This window comes from Schistocerca cancellata, chromosome 1, assembly GCF_023864275.1.
Source record: "Schistocerca cancellata isolate TAMUIC-IGC-003103 chromosome 1, iqSchCanc2.1, whole genome shotgun sequence".
NCBI lineage: Eukaryota > Metazoa > Arthropoda > Insecta > Orthoptera > Acrididae > Schistocerca > Schistocerca cancellata.
Genome location: NC_064626.1, coordinates 573200284 through 573227492, shown reverse-complemented (window position 1 = coordinate 573227492; position 27209 = coordinate 573200284). Strand labels below are relative to the sequence as shown.

Here is a 27209-nt window from a genome sequence, read left to right as displayed (position 1 = left end):
CGGTCGAATCTGTTTGGGCAGTCAAACCAGTGTTGTGGCTGTGAGAGTGTGTGTGGTTGTGCTTATCATTTCAAAACATGAAGGTGGTTTTGATTGTTTTAGGCATATTTTTGATGCTTTGTGAGATGACATTTGGTCTTTATTTTCACATTGGTGAAACTGAGCGCAAGTGTTTTATTGAAGAAATACCGGACGAAACCACAGTTATAGGTTAGTAATGTGTGTAATACAATATTGTTTCTTAAAATCGTCGTTCTCTCTCCTTTATCTTGTGTAAACGTTACAAGTGATGTTTAAGAATCGGAGACAATTCTTTATTATCAATCATACTTCTTTAATAACGTTAATATTTATCTTTTGTGAGGAGTACTCAAAATCAATGGAAAGCGACAATTGATGTTATTTGAATATTCATTAGTTTGACTGTGGAATGCTGAACTTTTAAGTGTACAGGTTGGTGAACACTACCAACAAAGATAATGTACATTTTGTTAAATTTAATTTACATTTAGGACAGACTTTAGTCAAATATGGGTAACTTTAAGAAGTAAGGAAAAATTTGTCAAAGAAGCCTATGTTATGTCAAGGGAAAAATGCTATGGAAGAGGTCTGCAGTATGCCCAGGGAAAAATGCTTTTCAGATATATTGATTACATGGTTCTTCTTTAAGTCGAGAAAGTTTAAATCCTTCATTGTGTATATGCCTTTAAAGTATGCCATATGAAACAAATAAGGATGTTTCTCATTTTCAGGAACAGGTGCTGCTTGGTCTATTTCAGTTACTGTATCTTTCAAGCATTCATTATTTTATGAAATACAGTTTACTCATTTTGTGATCTTCATTTTGCTGACTCTCTTCTTGTATCTCTAGTTGTATCTTTTATTTTTATTTATTTTTTAATGTAGTAGTGTAGTGGCCTTAGGCAATCGTGGCTTACTGGCAGGAATGTGCATAACCTAAGTGCCAAATGTGCAGTCTTTTTACTTATTTTTAGTGGTGTCATTTGTCCACAAACAGAACAACAGAACAGAACATTGACAATATTTCTTTTGTGTCTAGAACTGTATTATTTTTTGGAATGTAACTTATAATGACATAGGCCTACTGGTCTGTAGCAATGCCTGATGCCTTGGCTACAGTGAAAGATGCCAGTGTGGTTGTGAGTTAGCAAAGCAGTATCAGAGGTTTCTGTTAATCCACATTTTGTACCCATTTACTCACCCAACAGTTCTGGAACAACAGTAGAATGTAGCTACACACACGCCCTGATGTTACCACCCAAAGTTTCCTCCAGGTAAATAAATGCCAAAAATTGAAATTTATAGTAAACCTAGTTATTGAAATTTGTGTGTTGGTGCGTGTTGTGGTGGTCTTTCAACTGTAGAATTAATTTTTAGGAACATAATCACTGCTTTACAAGAACATTGCATCTGAAAATAAGAGGATACATTATGACTTAAGTTCCACTTGAAACTACATCCATTTAATAAACTGAGTAGATGAGCCTTGATCAAAATAACAAAGTGATCACAGTTGGAAGGGGACAATATAAGACATTTGCCTTGGCCAATGCACAAGACCTGGCTGCAACAGCAACATCTGTTCACTCCAGTTTTGTGTATGTTCACATGCTCCCTGTGAATGAGCAGTATTGGGTTTACTTAGGGGGATGCTAACAGCCTTGTCGATTTCCTGTGTACTTTGCAGTTAGTTCAATATATTCTGTCACATAAAATGAACAAACCGTGTTGAGAAACCGAACAGACAGTATCAGTGAATCACTTTGTTATAGTACTAGCTTAAAGTGCTGTATGTAACTGACTTTGATAACTAGCTCTTGACATAGGAGAGTGAAATGACATCTTTGAATATGACTGGTGTGACCAAGCTGATTCCCTGAGTGGTTGTTATGATAGTTGTCCTTTAAACAAATAGCTCTCAATCATGTTATTCTGATTGAAATGTAATTCAGAGATTGAAAGGGGCACATCACTGCTGACAGGATCTCACGTTGTAGAACAGCAGTTGTAGATTTAAGCAGGCATTGTGAATTGTATATTTTTTTCTTCCTTCATCTGTTTGTGTATTTTAGGTTATCTGCTTGAAGGATGTGACCTTTACGTATTTTAAGATAAGTCACCTGTGTTTATTAAGTAAGGATCTAAACCTAAACTGAAAAATGCAACATTACTAGACTGAAGAAACAAATATAAAATTTGCTAACCAACATCATACAACTGGATGATGTCTCTGAGAAATCGTACACTTTGCACATTCACAAATACTTAAATAAAACAGAATGAAAATAATTGCTTGGCTCTCTCACTGATCACAAGTTTCTAATTTGGTTCATAATATTTAAGTAATAATGGAAGAAAAGTTTTTCCGATAAAGAGAGATGTGGTATGTTACTGTAGTAACAATCAACTATGGAATGAATATGGTCACACATTCAGTTGTGTTCAAAATTACGTTGCTCAGCTACTTCAACCATTGGTTACCACAGTCAGTTGCAGCTGGCACCTTAGACCAGCAGTGTATCAGTGTGATTCATTGTCACTATATGTGTTGTTTCTCAATATATATAAATTTAAAGTGTTTGGTCTTTTCTGAAAGTATTTGTCTGGAGTGTATCCTTACATGGGGGAGTGGAACATCGACAGTACAGGCGAGATAGGAAAAGCTACAGATGTGGTGCTACAGGTTAGGTGGGTAGATTGGATGTCCAATTAGGAGATACTGAATTGAATCGGGGAGAAGAAATTTGTATGACAACTTCACTGAAAGAGGGGATTGGTTTATAAACATTTTGAGACATCAAAGAATAATTAATTTGGTAGTAAAGGGAAGTTTGGGGATAAAAAGTTGACGGGGATATCAAGGCTTGACTACAGTAAGCAGGTTCAAATGGATTTAGGGTGCAGTAGGCCTAGTTATGCAGTGATGGAGAGGCTTTCACAGCAGGACTATGTAGTGTGCAGAGCTGCATGAAAACAGTCTTTGGACTGAAGGCCATAATAGCAATGGGTGATGTGTTAAAACAGTGCAATACCTTGTTTATAGTCCAATGGCGCTATTGACACGATTGGGATATAAGCGTCAAGAAATGAAGAACAGATGGTGTCAATAACAGTATGAAAACATTAGCAAAATATAAATTGACAGTCTAATAGAACCTACACAGGATTATTTTTTTTGTGATTAACACATTTAAAACTTCAAAAAGTCAGGTACAGTGAGAAAGTAGGGGTTTCCATTATGGTCATAAATGTAACTATGGCATGCTCAATGCATATAAAAAAGAATGTTATAATGCTTGTAACCAAACTATCACCTTTGAATCTAAAGGGGCATCAGGATACCCTACAGATTAGTCTGTCACTGCACCTTCATAAAAAACCTGTGCAGTTAGTATGCAATACTAACCAAAACATTGTTCTCAATGCTCACCAGCTCCACTAGGCCTATGTAGATATAGTAAATAAAATTATGTGAGCCACCACCCACAAAATCTAAGCAAGACATTGTGAACAAAATTCATAACTATGATCTAAAACTGAAAGATACAAACTAAAACATTCCAGGCACTATGTAACACATGATACCATTTTCAAGTAATGTATTCGTGGCTAATGTTGTTTACTAGACCCCCCAACGAGTGGTCCTGAATAGCACAGTTAGGACAATATTTCGCATGTGTTAGTGTGTGTGCACATGCACATTTTCATAAATAACTTACAATATAGGATGTTATTCTTTATTCTGATTAAACTACTGTCGTGTGTGTTATATATGCTCCCCTATATTTTTCCATTTCGTGCATTTTGACTTGAAATCGCTCTTGAGTATTAATGAAAGCAGTGAATTGCAGTTGTATTTGGGAGGAGTGAGGTTAAAATCTCTGTTCAGCTGTCCAGAGTTAAGGGTGTGTTTTTTAAAAAAAGTATCCTGAATCACTTTAGGTAGAGTTGAGATGTTCCCTTTGATAAAGGCTGATGCCCTTCGCCATTATTGTACAGTCAGAATTGGTGCTCAGTCTGTGGTGACCTTGCTGTCATTGTGATGTGAAACCATAATCTAGTGCTCCATTTTTGTAAATATTTCAAGGTTTCTACCAATTATTGTAATTGTTTTTAGCTGAAGCCACAAAAAAATAGAGAAAGGCAAAATTGTATTTTTAGATGAGGCCATTCCTTTTTTTTTCCCCCCCTTTGGTTGCAACTGCAGCGGATCATGCTCTCCTTACCTACCTTTTGCATAATCTCAATGTGTACAATAGTGGGAGTTATCATTCAGTATTCTGCCAAAGTGATTTCTGAAATGCTATTGATTTTTTGCTTTATGGTGTCAGCTGTGGTTATAATTTGTTTGAATATGATATTTTGTTTCAGTTAACTACAAGGTTGAATTATATGATCCCAAAAGTGGAGGATTTATGCCATCAAGTCCAGGAATTGGGATGCATGTTGAAGCAAGAGATCCTGATGATAAAGTCTTATTATCAAGAGTAAGTAAAATAATCTGCTATACAGATGCCAAGGTCACATCATTATATGAAGTTTCAACTCAAAAGCGTGGGTGAAGAAGTTATTAAGCATCTATACTTCTTGAATGAACTGTTAAAAACAATGTTTTGTTATACATAAACGGAACTTTTTTACGTGTATAATTGGTAAGTGTTGTAATTAAAACTGCAGGTATATTACTTAAGTATGTTCTTAAGTGTTATGATGATGTATAAATATTTCTCAGTATGAGCTTACAGTAGAGCTTTATCTCTCATAAAGGTTTGCCCATGTCATGTCATTCTCAATGGAGAGAAGTCTTCCGAAGTAAGAGTGATTTCAGGTGTGCCGCAGGGGAGTGTCATAGGACCGTTGCTATTCACAATATACATAAATGACCTGGTGGACGACATCGAAAGATCACTGAGGCTTTTTGCGCATGACGCTGTGGTATATCGAGAGGCTGTAACAATGGAAAATTGTACTGAAATGCAGGAGGATCTGCAGCGAATTGACGCATGGGGCAGGGAATGGCAATTGAATCTCAATGTAGACAAGTGTAATGTGCTGCGAATTCATAGTTCCCTTATCATTTAGCTGCAAAATAGCAGGTTAGCAATTGGAAGCAGTTAATTCCATAAATTATCTGGGAGTATGCATTAGGAGTGATTTAAAATGGAATGATCATATAAAGTTGATTTTCGGTAAAGCAGATGCCAGACTGAGATTCATTGGAAGAATCCTAAGGAAACGCAGTCCAAAAACAAAGGAAGAAGGTTACAGTACGCTTGTTCACTCACTGCTTGAATACTGCTCAGCAGTGTGGGATCTGTACCAGATAGGGTTGATAGAAGAAGTAGAGAAGATCCAACGGAGAGCAGGATCCGTGCAACTATGCACTGCAAGATTCAACCAGTCTCCTCTCTCTAGAGTAGTGAGAAGTGCCCAAAACCTGACTTACCCACTGAACACATGGGACTGTATGCCTGAGACATACATTGGTAACTGGCCACCACCAAACTCTGCGACAATGGTGATCTAGCTTCTGACAAGTCGTGCATTTGTCCACGAAGAGAGCCCAATGCCATATCATAGATGAAAGGCATCCATTCATGTTCCCATGTCCACCTGTGGTACTGGCGGATTTGTACTGTTCTAAGCAATGCATGCCTCTAGGCCAAGTGTATTCGTGTGGTGGAGGTGGTTGCTTTCCGACTAATTAGAAGGCCATTTTGTTTTGTCTCCTGTAGCAGTGTGCTATGGTGTTGTGGTGCAAGAATTTAATGTGTACCAGGATTGCAGACAGGTACATACATACAGATAAAAAATAATTACTTTTTTGAGGTTGTAATTGTTAAGAAAATCTCATGTACAAGGAATCATTGATAGCTCTGAAATTATAAACTTGATTATATCCTGAAAGACTGAAAAATTAGAAGCCTATGTAAACTATGTGAGGATAATGTTTATAATCACATTTTTGATTGTTTCCACAGTCTTTGATTGTTGAATGTACTCCAGGCATGCTTCAAATAAAAAGAAACAAGAAACCAAATTTCATTGACACTCAGCATTATTATTGTAAAACATCAGAAACTGGAAAACTACATTTCCATCAGCAATTTTCTAGCATTTATGTTCTATCAATATTTTAAAACTGTATCAGGCACAGAAGCATTGTTGAAGATTCCAGTTTTTAATGATGTGTTTTTTCTGTGATACACAGGATGTCCACGTTAAATATATAATAATATAAAAGTTAATGACTAGAGAAGTAATCAAGGTGGTTTGCTTCAACAAAATGTTTTTTGTGCTTGCTTGTGGCAGTTGATACCACTTGCACATGTGCGTAGCTGCTTTGTTTGCGTAAACTCAGATTGGTAACCACATGGACTCTACAACAGAAGGTATTCTGTGTGCTTTCTCTTGTGGAGCTTAAGTCTGTTACACTGCTTTAATGTAATTTTTAGTGAGAGTATGGACTGCGACAACTGACGATGTTCTCACTAACGTAACAATCAAGAAATGGGACATGTGGCTTCAGGAAAGTGGGATTTAGTTTTTGATGATGTCTGACCGCCACACCAAGCACACAGTTCCAGAGACTACTGTTGAATTAAGTCATATGTCCTTCCAGTAGAGCCTGTATTAAGTCAATCCAACAAGCAAGCAGGTAGCTATAGTTACCTTGTTAGAGAGTACATGCTTTAGTCTGTACACAAACTGTAACAGAGTAATTCCTGAGGATAAGCTGTGATGGAAGGCATTTGTGGAGACAATTCTGACAAAAATGGATGAAAATGAGGCTGTTTGCAATTTCATCTGTTTCCTGGATGAGGTTACATTCCACACATCCAGCATGGGGTGTTCTGAATGTGTGTGTGCCATGTAGAGTGTTGAAAGAGAGTTTTATAGGCCCATTGTTCTTCATGGAGCCTACAGTTAACACAACAATGTAAATAGCCATGTTAGGGCTGTTGCTGTGGCACAACTTCCTCGTGATGTGATCTTTCAACAAAATGGTGCCCTAGGGATGTGTAATTCATGACCAAATTAGTTGAAATGAACTAGTCCATGAAAGGAAATGTTCAGAGCAGTCTTCTTTTTTTAGTGAACTATAGTTCTTTTACTCCTCGCTTCCCCTACCTATTGGAAGTTGGAATGTGCACAGATAAATTTCCTGTCCCTTGATATGTGAGTATACTCCACTCCCAGGACCTAAGTGTCCATAGTTCTGAAAGCCTAATGGTGAAATGTACAAACTGTGTCTGATCAGAAGTCCAAAACCGTATCGTTAGTTCACTTAGTTCAGCTCGGGCTGCAGTTCTGAACTGTGTGAACTTGTTGGGTAGTTCATTTGAACTAGTTCATCAAGCTAGTCCAGTAAGAACTACCTCACAAGGAATAGTCCTGTTAAAAAGAGCTACTGTGCTAATCTCTATGGTGCACCATTCCATTTTGCGAGCATTGAGGGATTGCTTGGATCATGAGTTCCCGGATTGCTCTAGTGGGACAGGTAGTCTATCGATTGCCCCCCCCCCCCCCCAATCCCCCGAAGCCTAGACATTAAGCTACTTGATTTTTTTCTAGTGAAGTTAATCAGTGATTAGTTTGTAATCTACCAGATGTGTGCCTTTGCATTCGTGTAGCTATTGCAAATGTTATGACGGCAATGTTGCAAAGCACTTGCAGAAAAGTGGAGTACAGGTTAGATGTCTGTTGTGTCAATTGAGTTACCATTCTTGTAGAAGCATATCATCAATAAATACCTCAATTACATCACAACTTATTACATTTTACACTGAGGTGACAAAAATTGTTGGAAATGATATGCACGTATACAAATGGCGGTATTTATCATGTACACAAGGTTTAAAAGGGCAGTGCATTGCCAGAGCTGCCTTTTGTACTCAGGTGATTCGAGTGAAACTGTGTCTGATGTGAGTATGGCCGCATGACGGAAATAAACAGACTAACGGACTTTGAAACCGAATGATAGTTGGAGACTGGCACATGGGACATTTCATTTCAGAAATTTATAGGGAATTCAGTATTCTGAGGTCCACAGTGTCAAGAGTGTGCCTTAATACCAAATTTCAGGCATTACATTGCACCATGGACAATCCAGGGCCAGACAGCCTCCGCTGAGGGCAGTGCCGTTTGTGTAGAGTTGTAAGCACTAAGAGACAAGCAACATTGCATTGTATGACCACAGAAATCATTGTGGGACGTACGATGAATGTATCAGTTTGGTGAAATCTGGTGTTAATGAATGGGATATGACGGAAATGACAGACGTGAGTGAGTGCCTATGATAACAGCACGGCACCACCTGCAAAACCTCTCCTGGGCTCGTGACCATGTTGGTTGTATCCTAGATGATTGAAGAACTGTGGCCTGGTCAGATGAGTCCCAATTTCAGATGATAAGAGTGGATGACAGGCTCGTGTGTGGTGCAGACCTCATGAAGGCATGGACCCAAATTGTCAGCAAGGCACAGTGCAAACGGGAGTGACTCCATAATGGTGTGCGCTACCTTTACATGGGATGGGCTGGGTCCTCTGTTCCAACTGAACTGGTCATTGACTGGAAATGGTTGTGTTTGGCTATTTGGACACCATTTGCAGCCATACACGGACTTCATCGTCCCAAACAACGATGGAATGTTTGTTGATGACAGTGTGCCATATCACTGGCCACAATTGTTCCCAATTGATTTGAAGAACTTTCTGGACAATTTGAGCGAAAGATCATCACCTAATATGACTCCCGTAGAACATTTACGGGACCTAATCAAAGGATCTGTTTGTGCACAGAATCCTGCACCGGCAGCACTTTCAGAATTATGGATGGCTACAGAGGCAGCATGGCTCAATATTTCTGCAGGGGACTTCCAACAACTTGTTGAGTCCAAGCTACGTTGAATTTCTGCACTACACTAGTAAAAGGAGATCCAACGCAATATTAGGAGGTAACCCATTACTTCTGTCATTTCAGTGTATATTATAATGTGGTTAACCTGGACACCCTGTACTATAGTTACTAATTCTGTTATGATTATCTACCAATTTACTAGTCAACTTCAACTTAAGTTTTGCAGTTGCATTACGGATTTAAGCATTAGTTCACCTTGGACATCGGTTTCAAATTTTGCTGATGCTGTGGAAGATGCAAGTCCTGCTTCTCTTTTCAACATCACTGTGTGAGATAGGCAGTTTTCCCCTTGACTTTCAAGTTTAGAGTGGCGTGTCCTTACCCTCTGTATCTGCCTCATAGCATCAAGGACAAATCATTGCTGATACAAATACTGGTTGATAAAACCTCAATTTCCTCTTGACACTTACAAGTGCAGCTAGCCAGAGTAAAATGTATGCTTAGAAAAATGGCAGCATTTCTTTAATCTTGTATTTCTTATTTGCAGGGGAAACTAATACACACTTTAAATAGTTATACTTTGTTTTATATTTTTATTTGATGTTTGTACCTAAATATTTCATATACTTCCCTCAGAAAAGGTACAGTGGACAGTGCTGCTGTAATTATGAGACACAAGCTTCACTTGGTTGCTGATGTGATTGCAGTATACACTCATTCATTCATACATTGTGCTGAGTGCATCATTAGGTGGGAATGAGATGCAACTTGTGCATAAACAGAAAGAGGATGGCAGTATTAACTATTGTAGGCAACCATTTATTTATGTCATTTACACTCTAAAAGACTATTACTGAACATATTGTTGAATTCGACAGAGCATGTGGAAAATGTAGCTAGAGTGGATGAGTAATTCCATGAGTTGTTAGTTGATAGTATTACCTCTACTCATTATTTCATGTGTGAAAGTGTTTCTGGTGTGTTTCTTGCCAGAACAGCATGACTGTCTAAAAATCTTAAGATGCCTTTTCTTTTGTAGGTGTATAGCTCTGAGGGTAGAATTTCATTCACATCGCAGACCCCAGGCGAGCATGTGATATGCCTGTATTCCAACAGCACTAGCTGGTTCAGTGGATCACAACTAGTAAGTAATGTGTAAATGGAGAAATAATGCACTTCTTTTCTATCAAAACAAATTTCATACATAGTGCATTTTTGTCTTTTCTTCTGCAACCTCTTGCACATACTATAAGAAGGTTTCCAAAGTGTAGTAAATATACTACATTTTCATCACAATCTGATGTGTTTAATATATTGTACCATAATAATATATCTGGCATTATAGTCTGAGTACTGATACAAATATTGAAAGAATCTGACTGAAAATCAATACCTGCTTTAAAAATAAACAAGAGAATGTAACAATCATACCAGTCTGTGCACCACTATATTGACATTCTGATGATGTCAATACCTCTAAGAAAAGTTATAGAATCTGATAAACAATAGCAAATCCAATAAAAATGATAAGAGGAATTTCAAGTGACAGTAGGACAAACACTTTAGAATGAACATTCAGTGGGTAGCTTCATATGTGACACCATAAATGACAGAGGTCATAAATGCATTTTATCAATCAGAGAAATTGTATGTTTTATAATGGTCCTAAACGACTGTAGAATTTCAAGGGTCATAGACTTTCAGGATGCAGAGTAAAGCTGAGATCAGAATTGTAGATTGTAGTATTTTTTGAAGAACAGGCAGATATGTCAGAGTAAAAAAAAATAACGAGTTCAGCTTAGAAGAAATGGAGGTTTTTCAGTCGCACACAAAATAGGAAATTATTTAACAAAGGTACTAAAGCAAATTACAAAATGTAGATATGAAGAAATCAAAAGAAAAGATAATCTTAAACGAAAGAAGGCAACAATTAAACAGATAGTGAGAGTTTCAAGCAGATGGTAATGGGGATACATACAGAATAACTGAGCAAGGTGGCGTAGTGGTTAGCACACTGGACTTGCGTTCAGAATGACGATGGTTGAAACCCATATTCAGCCATCCAGATGTAGGTTTTCTGTGATTTCCCTAAATTGCTCCAGGAAGATGCCAGGATTGTTCCTTCCCCATCCTTGAGACCATCTGAGCTTGTGCTCTGTCTCTAATGACTTCTATGTTGATGGAATATTAAACCCAGTCTTCCTTCTTTCTACATACAGAACCAAACAAAGCTATTAGGAAATATGCTGATGAGGCAAAATATTATGACCACCTGCTTAATAGCTTGTTTGTCCATCATTGGAACAAAATACATTGTTGATTCTATGTATCAGGGATCCAACAGTTTGTTGCTAGCTTTGTGGAGGTATGTGGCATTACATGTCTAGGCACAGGTCATGTAATCCTCATAAATAACAGGCTGCTGATTTGCTTGCATGGAGATGGTGACTGATAGTGACCCAGTTGCATTCCATAGGATTTACATAAGGCAAGACATCAATGTGGGTTCATTACAATGCTCCTGAAACCACTGTAGCACAGTTCCTGGCCAGAGACATGGACAATTACACTTCTGAAAGATGACATTGCTGTCAGGGAAGACATCAAGCATAAACTCTTCGTTGATCCATTATGGACCGTGGGACAACGGCTGGCATGTATTTCTTGATGCAATAATTTACCAACAACCGTATGTATTGCAGAAATTTATTTTATGAGTTTCTTACGTGCTACCAGTTTCGGCATTACATTTATGCCATCTTCAGGCCCCACACGTCATAGTCGTAAAATCACTATACGCAGAAGGAGCAATATAACTGGATCCATGAATCAAATCATTATGCAACACCTCTTGGTGGCCAGGCGGCACAGACTGAGGTGGTTTGCAAACATCGATGTTTGGGGCCTGAAGATGGTATCGATGTAATGCCAAAACTGGTAGCACGTAAGAAGTTAATAAAATAAATTTCTGCAATACATACGGCTGTTGGTAAATTATTTCATTGAGAAATCAAGCATAAAGGGATGCAGGTTGTTTGCAGATGTCAGTGTGTGTCTTCCATTACTACCACATGTCCCATGCAAGCGCAGGAGAATGTCACCCATAGCATAATAGTGCTCACACCAGCCTGCACCCTTAGCGTGCTGCACATTTCAAGCCAATGTTCCCCTTGATGGTGGCATTTGTGGAGATGACCATGGTCATAATGTTATGGCATATCAGTGTATCTTTGAGAGGGTGTGAGAAGATGGAATGAAAATTTGTCACAGGAAACAGTTGTAGTACAAAGAAAAGAAAATAGAAGCTGATGTTGGTTATGACTATGTTCCATCAGTTATGGTGCCAGGTTGAAACAGAAACAAAGATAGTTAATAGTGAAAAAAATTATGTTCCATAAGAAATGACAGTTGAAGTGTGTAAATCCAAGCAAGGTATGAAGAGGACGAAGGCAGTTGACATGATTAACTCGAGAGGCAAAGTAACTTAAAAGGAACTAGGAAAAATATTTTTAGAATGTCTCCAGAGGAAGCTGTTTCTCCAAAACTAGAACATGCTGTTAATTATTTTATTTGACAAGAGAGGAGTCAGACACACAAAATATGCTCAACCTGTCAGTCTCCTCTTTGTAATTTACAAAATATTCATTAAAACTGTCACTAACCACATAGAAACATAATGATTTATACTGGCCAAGGCTGATTTTAAAAGTGGAAGTAGCACATAACAAAATGGTAGAGTGGAGCAAAAAGTATCAACTACCATTTTGTTGCAATTTTATAGACTTTGAGAACTTTTTATTCAGTTTCAACAAAATCATTGTTAACAGTCCTAGAGGTGGTTCTCATGTCCATCAGGCTCACTTACAATTCATTGTCCAGGAGTGGGATCACAAGAAACCAGTGACTCGACTACAAGAGTAGAGAAATGAGTCAGCTCCAGCATTCCAGTCACAGAAAGGATATTGGTTGAGTACGATGATGAATACCATACAATAAAAATTGCGTACACGACAAGTAAATTTTGATGAACTATAAGAGATCTGTTCAAATTTCCACACACTTGTAATTTTGCACCAATGGTGTGTTTAATGTGTAACTTCCAGAAGTTTCAATATTGTATGTATGTTAGTTATTGTTCAGTACTGTATTGAGTAGAACATTGTGTCGCACAGTTTGCGAATTTCAAGATGGCAAACTTAGAGCAACAATGCATCTGCATTTAATTTTGCATGAAACTCAAGAAATACTTTTACAGGCACGCCAAATGATGCAGGAAGCCTATGGCAATGAGTGCTTAAGCCGTACTCGGTGTTATGAATGGTTCACGCAGTTTAAAAACGGCTGGATGGAAGTTAAAGATGATCTTCATTCAGGACGCCCTTTGACGTCTACTGACAGGGCTCATTTCAGAAACATCAACAAAATAGTGAATGCCAATTGAATACTGACTATCAGAGAGATTGCAGAAGAATGTAACATTTCGGTTGGATCATGTCATGAAATCCCGACACAGTATCTTGGAATGCGTTATGTTGCTGTCAAGTTTGTCCCATGACTCAGGAGTCAAGACCAGAAAAACTTTTGCCTCACAATCTGTGACGAGCTTTTGGATCGTGCAGATGAGAACAAGATGTTCCTTAAGAGAATCATAACTGGTGATGAGACATGGGTCTAGGATTATGATGTTAGGACCAAGGTTCAGTCTTCGCAATGGGTCTGGAATGGTTCTCAGAGACAAAAAAAAGCTCATCAACTCAGGTGAGATGTCAAAGCCATGCTGATAGTTTTCTTTGACTTTGAAGGATGAACTGTGAGAGTGGCCTGAAATGTGACTAGACAATTCATGGCTCTTGCATCACAATAATGCCTGACTATTGCAGAAAAAATGAAGTCATTGTGCTGCCTTATCCTCTGTACTCTCCAGACCTGGCCCTTGCGAACTTCTTTTATTTCCAAAGTTGAAAACCATATTGAAAAGACAAAACTTTGTAACAGTCGATGAGATAAAAGAAAATTCACTGATGATGCTTCGTGCGATTCAGCGAGAGGTATACCAACACTGCTTCCGAAAGTGGAAACAGCTTTGGGAGCGGTGTATCAATTATGGAGGATAGTATTTCGAAAGAGACCATGCACAATAAATAAAAGGTAAGCGTATAAAAATTTTGTGAACAAAGTTCCAGAATTTTTTGAACAGACCTCGTATGTTCACGTTTGCTATCTTATTTCTTATTAGTTTCAAAAGATTGTAGTATCAGAAAATGGTCATGCATTTTGTTCTTTGAGCATGTGCTTGGAGGCAATTGGATTCATTTATAAAATCATTTTGTAATTGTTCACTGAAGGAGAAAATATTTTTAAGCTATCTAAGTGTATAATACAATTAAAAACACAAATTCTTGGGATGTATAAAATAATCATTTATTTTAATATAGTTACCTGCCTGGGGGTTGGGGACTAGAATGGACCTGTGGTAATTCCTAGTGTGTTGTAAGACGTGACTGGAAGCAGTCTTATGCCTAGTCAAGCTTTTACAATGATGACTCAGCTATTATTATGACACCTGTCTCTTTTAGCTTATTTTTCAAACTTTTACTTAACCTTTTCAGCTTAATTACGTATTGTCTCCATTTAGGGCTTGACTTCCACTTTCCTAAATTTCACAGAAGTGTGGGCTGTAGGGGAAGGGCACTTTACCCACTATTCAAAAGGGATTTATGGTCGCATCCAAAATCTAGTGCCATAGCCGATCCGTCATGGGTGGGATCATCATATACCACATGACTGTTGTAGCCCCCGAAAATGCAGGGATAACACTGCTGATGCCTAAGTTTTACATTCCCATGTTTGCCAGAAAGAAGGTGCCTCTCCAGTCCGGGCACAGAGACTACAGACAATGACTACCATGCCAGCTAGTCTATGTTGTGGTGCCCATGGGGAGAGTCTGATTGGAATGAAAGCGTCAGGGTGGACAGTCTGCAATTAAATCGAGCAAATTCATCCATACCAGCATTTGTACCAATACAGCCCTCTCAGCAAATAGAAAACAAGATTTTTTAATGCAAAGGCTTACAACTCCATGTTGTTTCCATCCATGGCCACACCATAGAGGATGAGGATCAGGCAAGGAGAAATGGATGTGGACACTTTGCCCAGTTCTTGGAATGGTCCAAAACTGACAGTGAGTCTTTTGGAATGAAGCTACCATTTTTTAATGAAATTATTGACAGTAAGTTTGAAGAAGTTTTTGCTATGGAGAAATTAAGAAATGGATCTCTGTTGATCAAAACTTTGGATGCTAACCAATCATAGACACTTCTCTAACACTACAGAGAGACAAAGAACTGCACTCTAACCTCGAGTGGCCTGGAGTACATTTTGTTCATTCTATTCAGGGAGGACCAAAGGATAATAGGGTGGACACTGGAGCTTTCATCCTAGACTTTGAAGAAATACTTATCTTGAGAAAGTTAAGGTTGTGTTCTACACGTGTGATGTCAAATTGTTTTAGGTGACAAAGATGTGGACACATGTCCAACTGTATGCATTAGACCATGTAGAAGGAGAATACATGAGTGCCCACATCACGGACAGGCCCCTATGTATGTAAACTGCCTTTGGCACCATCCCCTTCGTTCACTGATATGTTCAGTTTTCAAAACAGAGAAGAAAATCCCCACTTGTCAGCCTAACTTATCAAGATGCTAAGAAACAGTTTGACCAACTCCACCCAATCGATATGAGTTCAAACTTTGGAGGCATTGTATCAAAATCCACACCTAGGATGATGACCAGGCCTTAAATGGCATCGTCCTGGCCTTATCCACATGTCACTGCCTTTTTCTCATTTGGGGAAGGGACATTGGCTCCATTGACCCCCAAACTCACCCAAGTTGTCCTTCTCCAGCATCATCAGGGAAGAGGACGACACTTACGAAGATGTCACCCTCCCAGGATGAGAGAGACTAGTATTGTACTACCAACCAGTGCCTGAAAGAGCCACAGGCTGCATGTTTTAGAAAAGAATGGTGCTCATTTGTCCCAAAAGTCAAGACAAGAAACTAAAATCTCACAGGGAAAGGAGAAAAAATTGAAAGTTTATCCGAATTCTGCCGTTCTCGTCGCACCATAACTGTATGTGGATGAACTGGGCTGTATTACAGTTCTGTGTCACTGCACATTGCAGAACACCAACTCCAGGGGTCATACAGAAAGTATGTAATATAGACATCTATTTTCTCCCACGAAAACTTGTCATGCACTTTTGTCAACTCAGGACTGTGCACCTTCACCAATAACTTTATTTCAGTGACCTGTTACATGAAGTTCTTGAAAATTTCAGATTTTTAGGCCTGTTGTTTGACATTAAGTTAATATGGTTGTCTTATGTACATTAGAAACTGAAGACCCTCAGATTTCTCAGCAGCACCTTTTGGGGCACAGAGCATACAGTTCTACAAGTCTACAAACCTTTGATTTTATCCTGCATCGACTGTGAATCTGTTGCCTCGAGTTGGCAGCACCATCAGTATTGAGCTTGTTAGACGATGTCCACCACAGTGGAGTGTGGTTGGCAAGTGGAGCCTTCTGTACAAGCCCCATTGACAGCCTCTTGGTGGAATTGGTATCCCACCACTGAGATCCAGATGCCAGCAACTCTTGGCAAACTATGCAGTCACAGTGTATCAGATGCCTATCCATCCATGTTACTCAATGCTGTTTCACAGCAAACAGTTTAAACTGTTTGCGAGTGGCCAAAAAATGGATGGACCAGCTGGGATACAATTCTGCAAGGACCGCCAACTGCCCTCTCTTGCCTGTATATACAGAGTTCCCTCTCAGCCCCCCCCCCCTCCACCCTGCCCCCCTTCCCCCTCCCCTCCTACCCATGTCATGTACCCACTCCTATGATTTGGTTGCACCTCTTCTGTGACCCCAAGGAAAATGCTGATCCCACCATTCTCCATAACTATCTCAATTCGACATGCATCCTACACAGATGGGTTGAAAGTCAGTGACAGGGTTTTTCCATGCACAGGGGGCAGGAGGAGCATTCTCTACCTAGTGCTTGCAAAATGGTTCAAATGGCTCTGAGCACTATGGGACTCAACATCTTAGGTCATAAGTCCCCTAGAACTTAGAACTACTTAAACCTAACTAACCTAAGGACATCACACACACCCATGCCCGAGGCAGGATTCGAACCTGCGGCCGTAGCAGTCCCGCGGTTCCGGACTGCAGCGCCAGAACCGCACGGTCACCGCGGCCGGCTAGTGCATGCTCTACAAAGTTGGTCACTATATCGTGTGTCTATTGTTGAAGAGGGCCTTAATGGCCGAAAGCTATAATTGTGAGAGTCTTTTAATTGTGCCTATTTGCGACTCAGGATCTCCGCTGTATTGTCAGGTATGATGATGTGTGTTGAAAATTGTGTAGTGCCTATCAGTTATTTGGATTTTAAAGTGAATTAATAAATGGCAGACTGCAACACATTTGGCATATTTTCAGAGAGATTGAAGTGTTCAGTTAAAGATGTGACCTGCAGGGCTTTGTGTCACACATCTTTGAGCCATGCTCATCTGTTGAATTGATACCAATATGAAAAAACTCTGTATGACTCATCATCATGTTTTTTGTTAAGGACGAGTTTTTTTACAAAGAAGCACAACAAACCAAAATGGGGACCGTTATAAGAAGTGTTCTTTGTATTATAAGGAGAAACTGTGTTTATCAGGAATTATCAAGCAAGTTATCCAAATTCTGAACTCTTTCACTGTACTTTACTATCAAATATTTTGGAGTCATGACATTTTCCTTGAATTGTTTTCATTAATGGAATTAATCTTGACATACCAATAGCTGATTTCCTATACCATCATATAGACACCATGCTATAAAGCTCATTTCTTTTTTCTTTTTCCATTTGTTAAGAGGGTGCACCTAGACATACAAGTTGGAGAACATGCTGTGGACTACGCCAATGTTGCACAAAAGGAAAAGCTTTCTGAGATTCAGCTCAGAGTTCGTCAACTTCTTGATCAAGTTGAGCAGATAGCAAAAGAACAGAATTACCAAAGGGTGAGTTACTTTTACCAATTAAAATGAGCAGTTTTGTTGCCTTCTGTTATTTCAGGTACTAAACATGTGGTGTCGAGTTATAGGTTGACAAAACTGTTGGATGGGGTCAATATATTATAATGTTACATTTTTATACATATAAAAAATGAATGAGTGTTTAAGATGGCATGCAACTGTAGAAATGAAATACAGATCCGAAACAAACAGTTCCACTTTCTTGTTATGATTTAATTTTCATCACAATCTAGCCAGTAATCTCAGTATGTGATTTTGTGTTATGCTAAACACAGGGTGTCTGGGTTAAACATACAATAATATAAAATGTAATGACTTGAGAAGTAATTTATTGGAGGTTTGCTTCCACATGTATGGTAACTCTAAATGTTTTCTGTTTGTTCGGCAGTTCGTATCCTTGTGTGCATGTGTGTGGCTGCTTGCGTCATGTAAATGCATGTCAGTAACCATGTGGACTCCACAGCAGAAGGCATTCTGTAGCTTCCTCTTGTGGAACTAAAGTCTGTTACACAGTATGGACTGCAATCAACTAATGATGTTCTCATTTACGTAACATCCAGAAATGGGACAAGTGGCTTCGGGAAACTGGGAGTTTGCTTTCAATGTCGGCCACCATGCCAAACACAGAGTTCCAGAGCTTGCTATTGAATTAATCAGTACATATCCTTCCAGCGGAGTCCTCATAAATCAATCTGACAAGCAAGTAAGCAGTTACAGTTATCTCATTTGGCAGTACACGATTTTGTCCATTAAAGGGTGTGCCTATAGGCATAAAAACTGCAACTTCATCACAAAATCAAGCCTGAGAAAGGCCGTGACAGAAGGCATTCAGGGAGGCAATTCTGGCAAAAATGCATGAAAGTGATTTCATCCATTTCTCAAATGAGGCTACGTTGCACACTTCCAGCAAGATAAACATGCACATTCCACATATGGGGAACTGAAAGCCCCCCCCCCCATCCCCCCCCCCATCCCCTCTCCAGTGCGCAAACGTGACTGTCTGAAAGTGAATTTGCGGTGTGGATTGTTGAAGGACAAGATTATAGGCCCATTCTTTGTCGCAGAGCCTACGGTTAATGCAATAACATACATAAACATGTTGGAACTGTATGCTACACCACAACTTCCTCATGACATAATCTTTCAATAAGATGGCGCACTATACCACTTTGCGAATGTTGAAGGATTTCTTGCATCATGAGTTTTCAGACAGCTGGATTGGCAGTTGTTATCAATCAGTTGCTTGGCTCCCTAGAAGCCCAGACATTATGCCACTTGATTTTTTTATGTGGGGTTTATCAGAATCGAGTGTACCAGACACCAGTTTGTGATTTACCATATCTGCACCATTGCATCGGTGTAGTTATTGCAAATGTTACACCAGCAATGTTGAAAAGCACTTGGAGAGAAGTGGTATATAGATTACATGTCTATTGTGCCACTAATTGTGCTCATATCTAGGTGTATTACGTGTGTAAAAAACATATTGATTTACCATACATGCAGAAACGTACCATCAATAAATATATCAATTACTTCTCAAGTTATTACATTTTCTATTATTATGTGGTTAACCCAAGTACCTTGTTTAAGTTTTAGCAATAAGCATTAAGGTGCATATAACTTTCATTAGATGGGACTGACCAAATTATCGGACAACTAAATAAAGAATTTTTCCCAGCTTCATGATGTGTGATAAAGAATTACTGCATATGCTGGGCAAGTAGACAATACACTGATAAGGCTAGTGCATAAGCATTCAAGTAATTTTGTATATAAAGCATGAATTGCGTAGTATCAGATGTAGAAAGCTCACAAGCCTTCACATTAAGACAACTCGCACAAACATGGCCACCATCATCTCTGGGTCTCAAGGCCTGACACTTCGATCCTTACAAGGGTTTGTGTCACCCTCAGCCTTAATGTCCGGAGACAGCAGTGGCCGTGTTTGTATGTCTTATAATTACGTGAGTGCGTATTGTTTTATTATTTGTAATGAAGGACTTTGAAAGATGGATATTTCTAGCATTATTTTTCATTGTGACTGTCTGCGACTCACTGCCCCCCCCCCCCCCCCCCCTATGTTGTGAGTAGCAATCTATCATTTCCATATTGTTAGGCAGCAGCAGCCAGCTGAGACACACGCAGCAACAGGAAAGTAACAGATTTTGTGACTTTTATGAGTTCCTAACTAGGAGCGAATTTTGTAATATCATCTGTATGCTTTAATAGTTTAGTTCCGTGAGTTTGTGCATGTTAATTTAATATTTAATAGCCAAAGTTCTCGTGTTTTCATTTGCATTGGAAAGTAAACCAATTTTGTCACATATTAGAAGTTCCTAATCAGGGGCAAATTATTTAGTTTCACCTGAGTGCTTCGGTAGTTAGGTTTTTGAATCTCTGCGTATTGATCTAATTTATTAGACACAGCTTTGCATTTCCATCAGTGTCTACAGTAGAGTTGCTCAGCAGGTGTCAGTCCATTTATCTGCATAGTTTAGTTTTTCACGGTCTTTAGTATGGATGGGGACTGCGGTTGTTGTCTGCAGTTGAGAGCCGAGTTGGTGACACTTGTTCACAGCTCCAGTCTGTGATGGCTATGGTTACACAGCTTGAGGCTGCAGTGGATGGGCACAACTGTTGTGGGCTGGCTGTGGGGATCCAAAGGACATCCAGCATGTCTGAGTCCTCCATTTGGTCTAGCCAGCTCAGTTATTGCTCGCACTGAGGTCATCCTCTCACCTGTGGTCAAATGGGAGGTCGTCCCGGGGCCCAGCAGGTTACAAAATACTTCCCAGGTGGCCGCACGCGAGGCCTCCTCGGTTTGTCTGACAAACAAGATCCAGGTGCTGTCTGTGGCCGACACTGTTGCTGAGCCAGATGTCGTCACTTGTCCCTGTTTCAGAGGAAACCTCTCAGCTAGCAAGATCCGGACAATCACAGAGGGCGGGATTATTGATAGTTGGGAGCTCCACTATTAGGTGCGTTATGGACATGGCTGCCTAGAAGGGAAAGAAAACCAATGTGCACTCCGTGTGCATACCGGGTGGAGTCATTCCAGATGTGGAGTGGGTCCTCTCAAATGCCATGAAGAGCACAGGGTGTAGCCAACTGCAGGTGGTGGCTCACGTTGGTACCAATGATGTGTGTCACTTTGGATCAGAAGAGATTCTCTCTGGTTTTGAGTGACTAACAGAAGTGGTAAAGGCTGCCAGTCTTGCTTGCAAGATGAAAGCAGAGCTGACAATTTGCAGCATAGTCGACAGGACCAGGACCGAAGCACCTCTGATACAGAGTTCTGCTGAGTAGGTCAGGTGTCCACTATATGCAGGAGGTGGCTACACGAGTAGCAGGTGCTGTGTTTTGAGGACTGGGCAGTTTTCTAGGTTAGAGGGTCTTGGAAAAACACAAGAAGGACTTCATTCACAAAGGATGCAGCCTGAACACAGGAAAAACGTAGATACAGGAACCATTGGTATAACAGTTGTAAATTGTCGTAGCTGTGTTGGGAAAGTACCAGAGCTCCAAGCGTTAATAGAAATCACTGATGCTGAAATCATTATAGGCACCGAGAGCTGGCTAAAGCTGGCGATAAGCTCAGCTAAAGTTTTTGCGAAGATCCTATCGGTGTTCCAAAAGGATAGGCTAAACACGGTTGGTGGTGGTGTGTGTGTTGCTCTTAGAAGTAGTTTATCTTGTCATGAAATTGAAGTAGATAGTTCCTGTGAGTTAATATGGGCAGAGGTTATTGTTGGCAACGGGAATAAAATAATAATAGGATCCTTTTACTGATCTCCCACTTCAGATGATACAGTTGCTGAAAGATTCAAAGAAAACTTGAGATTGATTTCAAACATGTACTCGACTCATACAATTATAGTTGGTGGTGACTTTAATTTACCCATGATATGTTGGTAAAAATACATGTTTAATTCTGGAGGTATGCATAAAACATCATCCGGAGTTGTACTAAATGTATTCTCTGAAAATTTTGTAGAACAGTTAGTTCATGAGCTCATGCAAATAATAAATGGTTGTGAAAACACTTGACCTCTTAGCAACAAATAATCCTGGGTTAATAACAAGCATCAAAATGGATACAGGGATTAGTGAACACAGGGTTGTCATAGCAAGATTGAATATTGTAAACCCCAAGTCTTCCAAAAATGAATGAAAAATATACCTATTCAAAAAAGCAAATAAAAATTCACTTGGTGCCTTCCTGAGAGACACACTCCACTTCTTCTGAATTAATAATATAAGTGTAGACCAGATGTGGCTTGAATTCAAAGAAATAGTATCAGCAGCAATTGAGAGGTTTATACTAAATAAATTAACGAATGACAGAGCTGATCCTCCTTGGTACACAAAACAGGTCAGAACACTGTTGCAGAAACAAAGAAACAAACATGCCAAATTTAAACAGACGCAAAATCCCCAAGATTGGCGATCTTTTACAGAAGCTCAAAATTTAGCGTGGACTTCAATGCGAGATGCTTATAATAGTTTCCGCAGTGAAACTTTGTCTTGAAACCTGGCAGAAAATCCAAAGAGATTTTGGTCGTATGTGAAGTATGTTAGCAGCAAGAAACAATCAATGCTTTCTCTGTGCGATAGCAATGGAGATGCTATCGAAGACAGTGCTGCCAAAGTAGAGTTACTAAACACAGCCTTCCAATGCCTTCACAAAAGAAGACGAAGTAAATATTCCAGAATTCGAATCAAGAACAGCTGCCAACATGAGTAACATAGAAGTAAATATCCTCGGAGTAGTGAAGCAACTTAAATCACTTAATAAAAGCAAGTCTTCTGGTCCAGACTGTATACCATTTAGGTTCCTTTCGGAGTATGCTGATGCGTTAGCTCCATACTTAATAATCATATACAACCGTTCGCTCAACGAAAGATACGTACCCAAATACTGGAGAGTTGCACAGGCCGCATCAATATTCAAGAAAGGTATTAGAAGTAATCCACTAAATTACAGGCCTATATCATTAACGTCGATATGCAGCAGGATTTTGGAACATACATTGTGTTCGAACATTATGAATTACTTCGAAAGAAAAAAAAAAGGTCTATTGACACACAGTCAACATGGATTTAGGCAACATCATTCTTTTGAAACACAACTAGCTCTGTATTCCCATGACGTGTTAAGTGCTATTAACAAGGTATTTCAGATTGATTCAATATTTCTGGATGGCTTTTGACACTGTACCACACAAACGACTTGTAGTGAAATTTTGTGCTTATGGAATATCGTCTCAGTTATGTGATTTCCTGTCAGAGAGGTCACAGTTCGTAGTAATTGACGGAAAGTCATTGAGTAAAACAGAAGTGACTTCTGGCATTCCCCAATATGGTGTTATCAGCCCTTTGCTGTACCTCTGTACCTTATCTATACAAACAATTTGGGAGACAATCTGAGCAGTCGTCTTAGGTTGTTTGCAGATGACGCTGTCATTTATTGACTAATGAAGTCATCAGAAGATCAAAACAAATTGCAAAACAATTTAGAAAAGATGGTGCGAAAATTGGCAGAAGTGTAACGGATTCCTTTTAGCACTCATGTGGATGATCTCTCACTTTTCATTATTTATAATGAAAAGTGAGAGATCATCCACATGAGTGCTAAAAGGAATCTGTTAAACTTCAGTTACACGATAAATCAGTCACATCCAAAGGCCATAAATTCAACTAAATAAATAGGAATTACGGTTATGAACAACTTAAAATGGAAGGAACACACAGAAAATGTTCTGGGGATGGCTAACCAAAGACTGTGTTTTATTGGCAGGACACTTAGAAAATGTAGCAGATCTACTAAGGAGACTGCCTACACTGAGCTTGTCTGTCCTCTTTTGGAATACTGCTGCGTGGTGTGGAATTCTTACCTGCTAGGATTGACGGAGTAAATTGAAAAAGTTCAAAGAAGGGCAGCACATTTTGTATTATTGCAAAATATGGGAGAGAGAGTCACTGAAATGATACAGGATTTGGGCTGGACATCATTAAAAGAAGGTGTCTTTCGCTGCTACGGAATCTTCTCATGAAATTCCAGTCACCAACTTTCTCCTCCAAATGCAAAAATATTTTGTTGACACCGACCTACATAGGGAGAAACGATCAGCATGATAAAATAAGGTTATTCAGTGTTTGTATGGAAATATACAGGTGTTAGTTCTTTCCACGCACTATACAAGATTGGAATAATAAGAGAATTGTGAAGATGGTTTGATGAACCCTCCGCTGGGCACTTAAATGTGATTTGCAGAATATCCATGTGGATGTAGACGTTGGTATTCCATATGAACTTCAGTTGTTTGAACCGTGAATTGCCGGAAAGTTGTACAAATGTTGATAGCACATCAAAGGTATTGTTACTTCTTGGCTTGCACAGCTGTGATTCCAACATATTTTGTGGGGTTCAGAATTACAATTTGACCTTTTACTATCTTGGAATCTTTGTGAAATTAGGAAACTTCATTTCACCGTGTTCTCCAGTATAGTTCCCTAGACCAAATATTGATGAATTTTTAAATTTATGTTTTGTGAGCAGTGTCTGATGTGGGAATAGTAAAGTTAGTATGGGATGTGGGGATAGTAAAATTGAGGCATTACAGATCATTTCCAGGAAACAAAAACCATAAACAGTTCCAAGAAAACACTGCCCCACACTTGTATTATATAGGTTAGTATGCAGTAGTATCACTTTTTCCTGTACACACGTCAACGGCCTCAATTTAAGCATTAGTTCTTAATGAAGTGATTTTCATATTGGACTTCCTCAGAGTAATTTTTTGCAGTTTACAGATTAGTGTGTAATCATAATTGTTTCACATGTTGAATGAAATTACTGTTTAGTGAAGGATGCTGTTTGCCATAAATGGTAGTTCTGTTTTGTGTACAGTGTTTTGTATTTATAATATCTATTCCATAAGCCACCTTATGATGTGTAGTAAAAGCACTTCTGTTACCACTATCTTCCCCCTCTTTCCATATCCATTTAAAAATGGTGTAGGGGAAAAATGGTTGTCAGTAGAGCTCTCCATGCGACATCCAATATCATCATGATCACTGTGGCAGATCTATGTGGGAGGAAGTAATAAGTTATGTACATTGCATCGCAGCAATAGCGTTAAGTCACACAGACCAAATTAAGTAAGTATGGTTTTGTTAAGTGTGTTTCAGCAGTTCTGTGCCAATATATACATTATATGAAAAAAAATTGGATGACCTGTAGTGGGGTCATCTTATTTTTCCTGTTTGTGGGAGTTGCTGGTGACAGATGTTGACTTTTGGATCAGCTGTAATATGTTAGAGCAAGCAATATCTATTTTATGAAAAACTGTCCCGATCATGTGTTCATCAAACTGTTTCACAAATTACACGTGCATCACAATTTTGTCTAATTATCTGTTTCTAATGGATCTCATGGCATTGTTTCACAAGACAATGAAATGAATGACAGAAGATCAAGCTGAATCCATTTTTCTTGTTGGTCTGTCAGTGTGTTGATATCTGACAGGAAGTGCAATGCTACATTAAGTTTTGGTAAAGATCACTGGTGGAAGAATTATTTGTAACTGTATAGTGCCTCTAAGAATATGAGACATGTGTTTATCTCTTGGTAGTGTCTGATTCCTTGCTTTATATGAATAGCAGTGTAACTAAAGCCAATGATTCACTATGTAGTAGTAGTATTAGTAGTAGTGGACAGGCTTATGAGCTACAACTTGTACCCAGTGAATGAACTTACTGTTCATCATTGAAACATTGAAATGATATCTTGGAAGCAAGCACACATCAGCATATCATTGTAGCTGTAACATGTCAATTTTGTTTCTTATTTAACTTACAGTTTCGTGAAGAGAGATTCCGCCAAACAAGTGAGAGCACCAGTCAGCGAGTGCTTTGGTGGTCGATCACACAGACAGTCATTTTGCTCGCAATGGGGGCTTGGCAAATGCGTCATTTGAAGAGTTTCTTTGAAGCCAAGAAACTTGTATAAATCTGTGCTGGTTGCAAGTGACACCTTAGTTGTGCATGGCCAGAAGTGTAAATAACATTTGAACATTTTGCAGAGTGAACGCAATGTTATTTTCATATGGTGTAAAATTTACATGAGTATTTATTTGCTGTTGATATAAATTTGGATTAAAAAGTAAAAGTCTTAAATTTGTTTACTGTTAATTTTCAGAACATAACTTATAATGTAAGACATCTAAATACTCCAGTTGCCTCTCCTCCTACTTTCTCACCCTTCCCCTGTCTCCTTTCTTCTGTACCTCCCTATATCACAGTCTCTCTTCCTGCGTTCTTTTTATTTTGATATTGTTTGCATTAAAAAGTTAAAAGATCTTTTGTTGTTAACCATGTCTGTGTGTGTAATCTGTGGACTTCATTGTTGATGTAAAATAACTGAGTGATTGTGACAATTTTTATATTGAAGATAAATTTGTTTTGTCTTTCTGAGTGGAAAAATGGCTATAAGGTTATTGTGCAGTTACGAATCAGAACAAAGACTGTAAAGAGCTTGTTTAAATAAAGAAGCTTTATTAAAAGAAAGGAGAATTTCACTACAAAAATTTGTATATGTAGAGGAGTCTGCTTATTGATAACAGAGGTTCTTACAATATTGTAATTATTCAATGTGTGCAGTTACACAATATGAATATTTGTAAAATTAAGGGCAAAAAATGAGATCTACATTCATTGGTAATAAAAAAGTGGAAACTGATTTAGCTGACAGAAAAGCATAAACTCAAAGCTCTCCTTCCATTCTGCAGTGCTACGTAAGCCGATAGGGTATTTGCTAGACAAGTATGCCCACACTGAAACTCAACAAAATGTTTCATTGAGTGAAAGAAGGTCTTGGTTGTAGGGTACCAGTTGTACGGAGCTAGCTTGTGAATGGGTGAAAAGTACATGTGAAAGACGATCCACACAGTGTCCGAACAGTGGCATGGTACAAATTTAGAAATTTTGAAATCAATAATAGCGAAATATAGCTTTAAAAATGGCTTAACGAGCTCACTGGAAAAGTTTGTGGTTTTCTCCTTAAAAGAGCACACTGGTTACTTTTAGTGCTGTAAATGGTGTAGAAGGTAATAGCATCATATGACTGTGAAGTGGTGTGCATGTGCCAGTCGACTACATGGAATCAACATAGTAAGGTAGGTAATGTTGAGAAGTGACGGAATGACACAAAGGAGATATTTTGTGTGGATATG

The 27209-nt window shown here is 38.9% G+C and overlaps 1 protein-coding gene across 1 annotated transcript; it reads left to right on the top strand.

Annotated features, from left to right (window-relative positions):
- LOC126181670 (transmembrane emp24 domain-containing protein eca) lies at window positions 1–26544 on the top strand. Its single transcript, XM_049924789.1, has 5 exons — window positions 1–210; window positions 4393–4508; window positions 9920–10024; window positions 17812–17958; window positions 25838–26544. The coding sequence occupies exons 1-5, from the start codon at window positions 78–80 to the stop codon at window positions 25985–25987; spliced, it is 651 nt and encodes a 216-aa protein (XP_049780746.1). The 5' UTR covers window positions 1–77; the 3' UTR covers window positions 25988–26544.
- The last annotated feature ends 665 nt before the right edge of the window (window positions 26545–27209 follow it).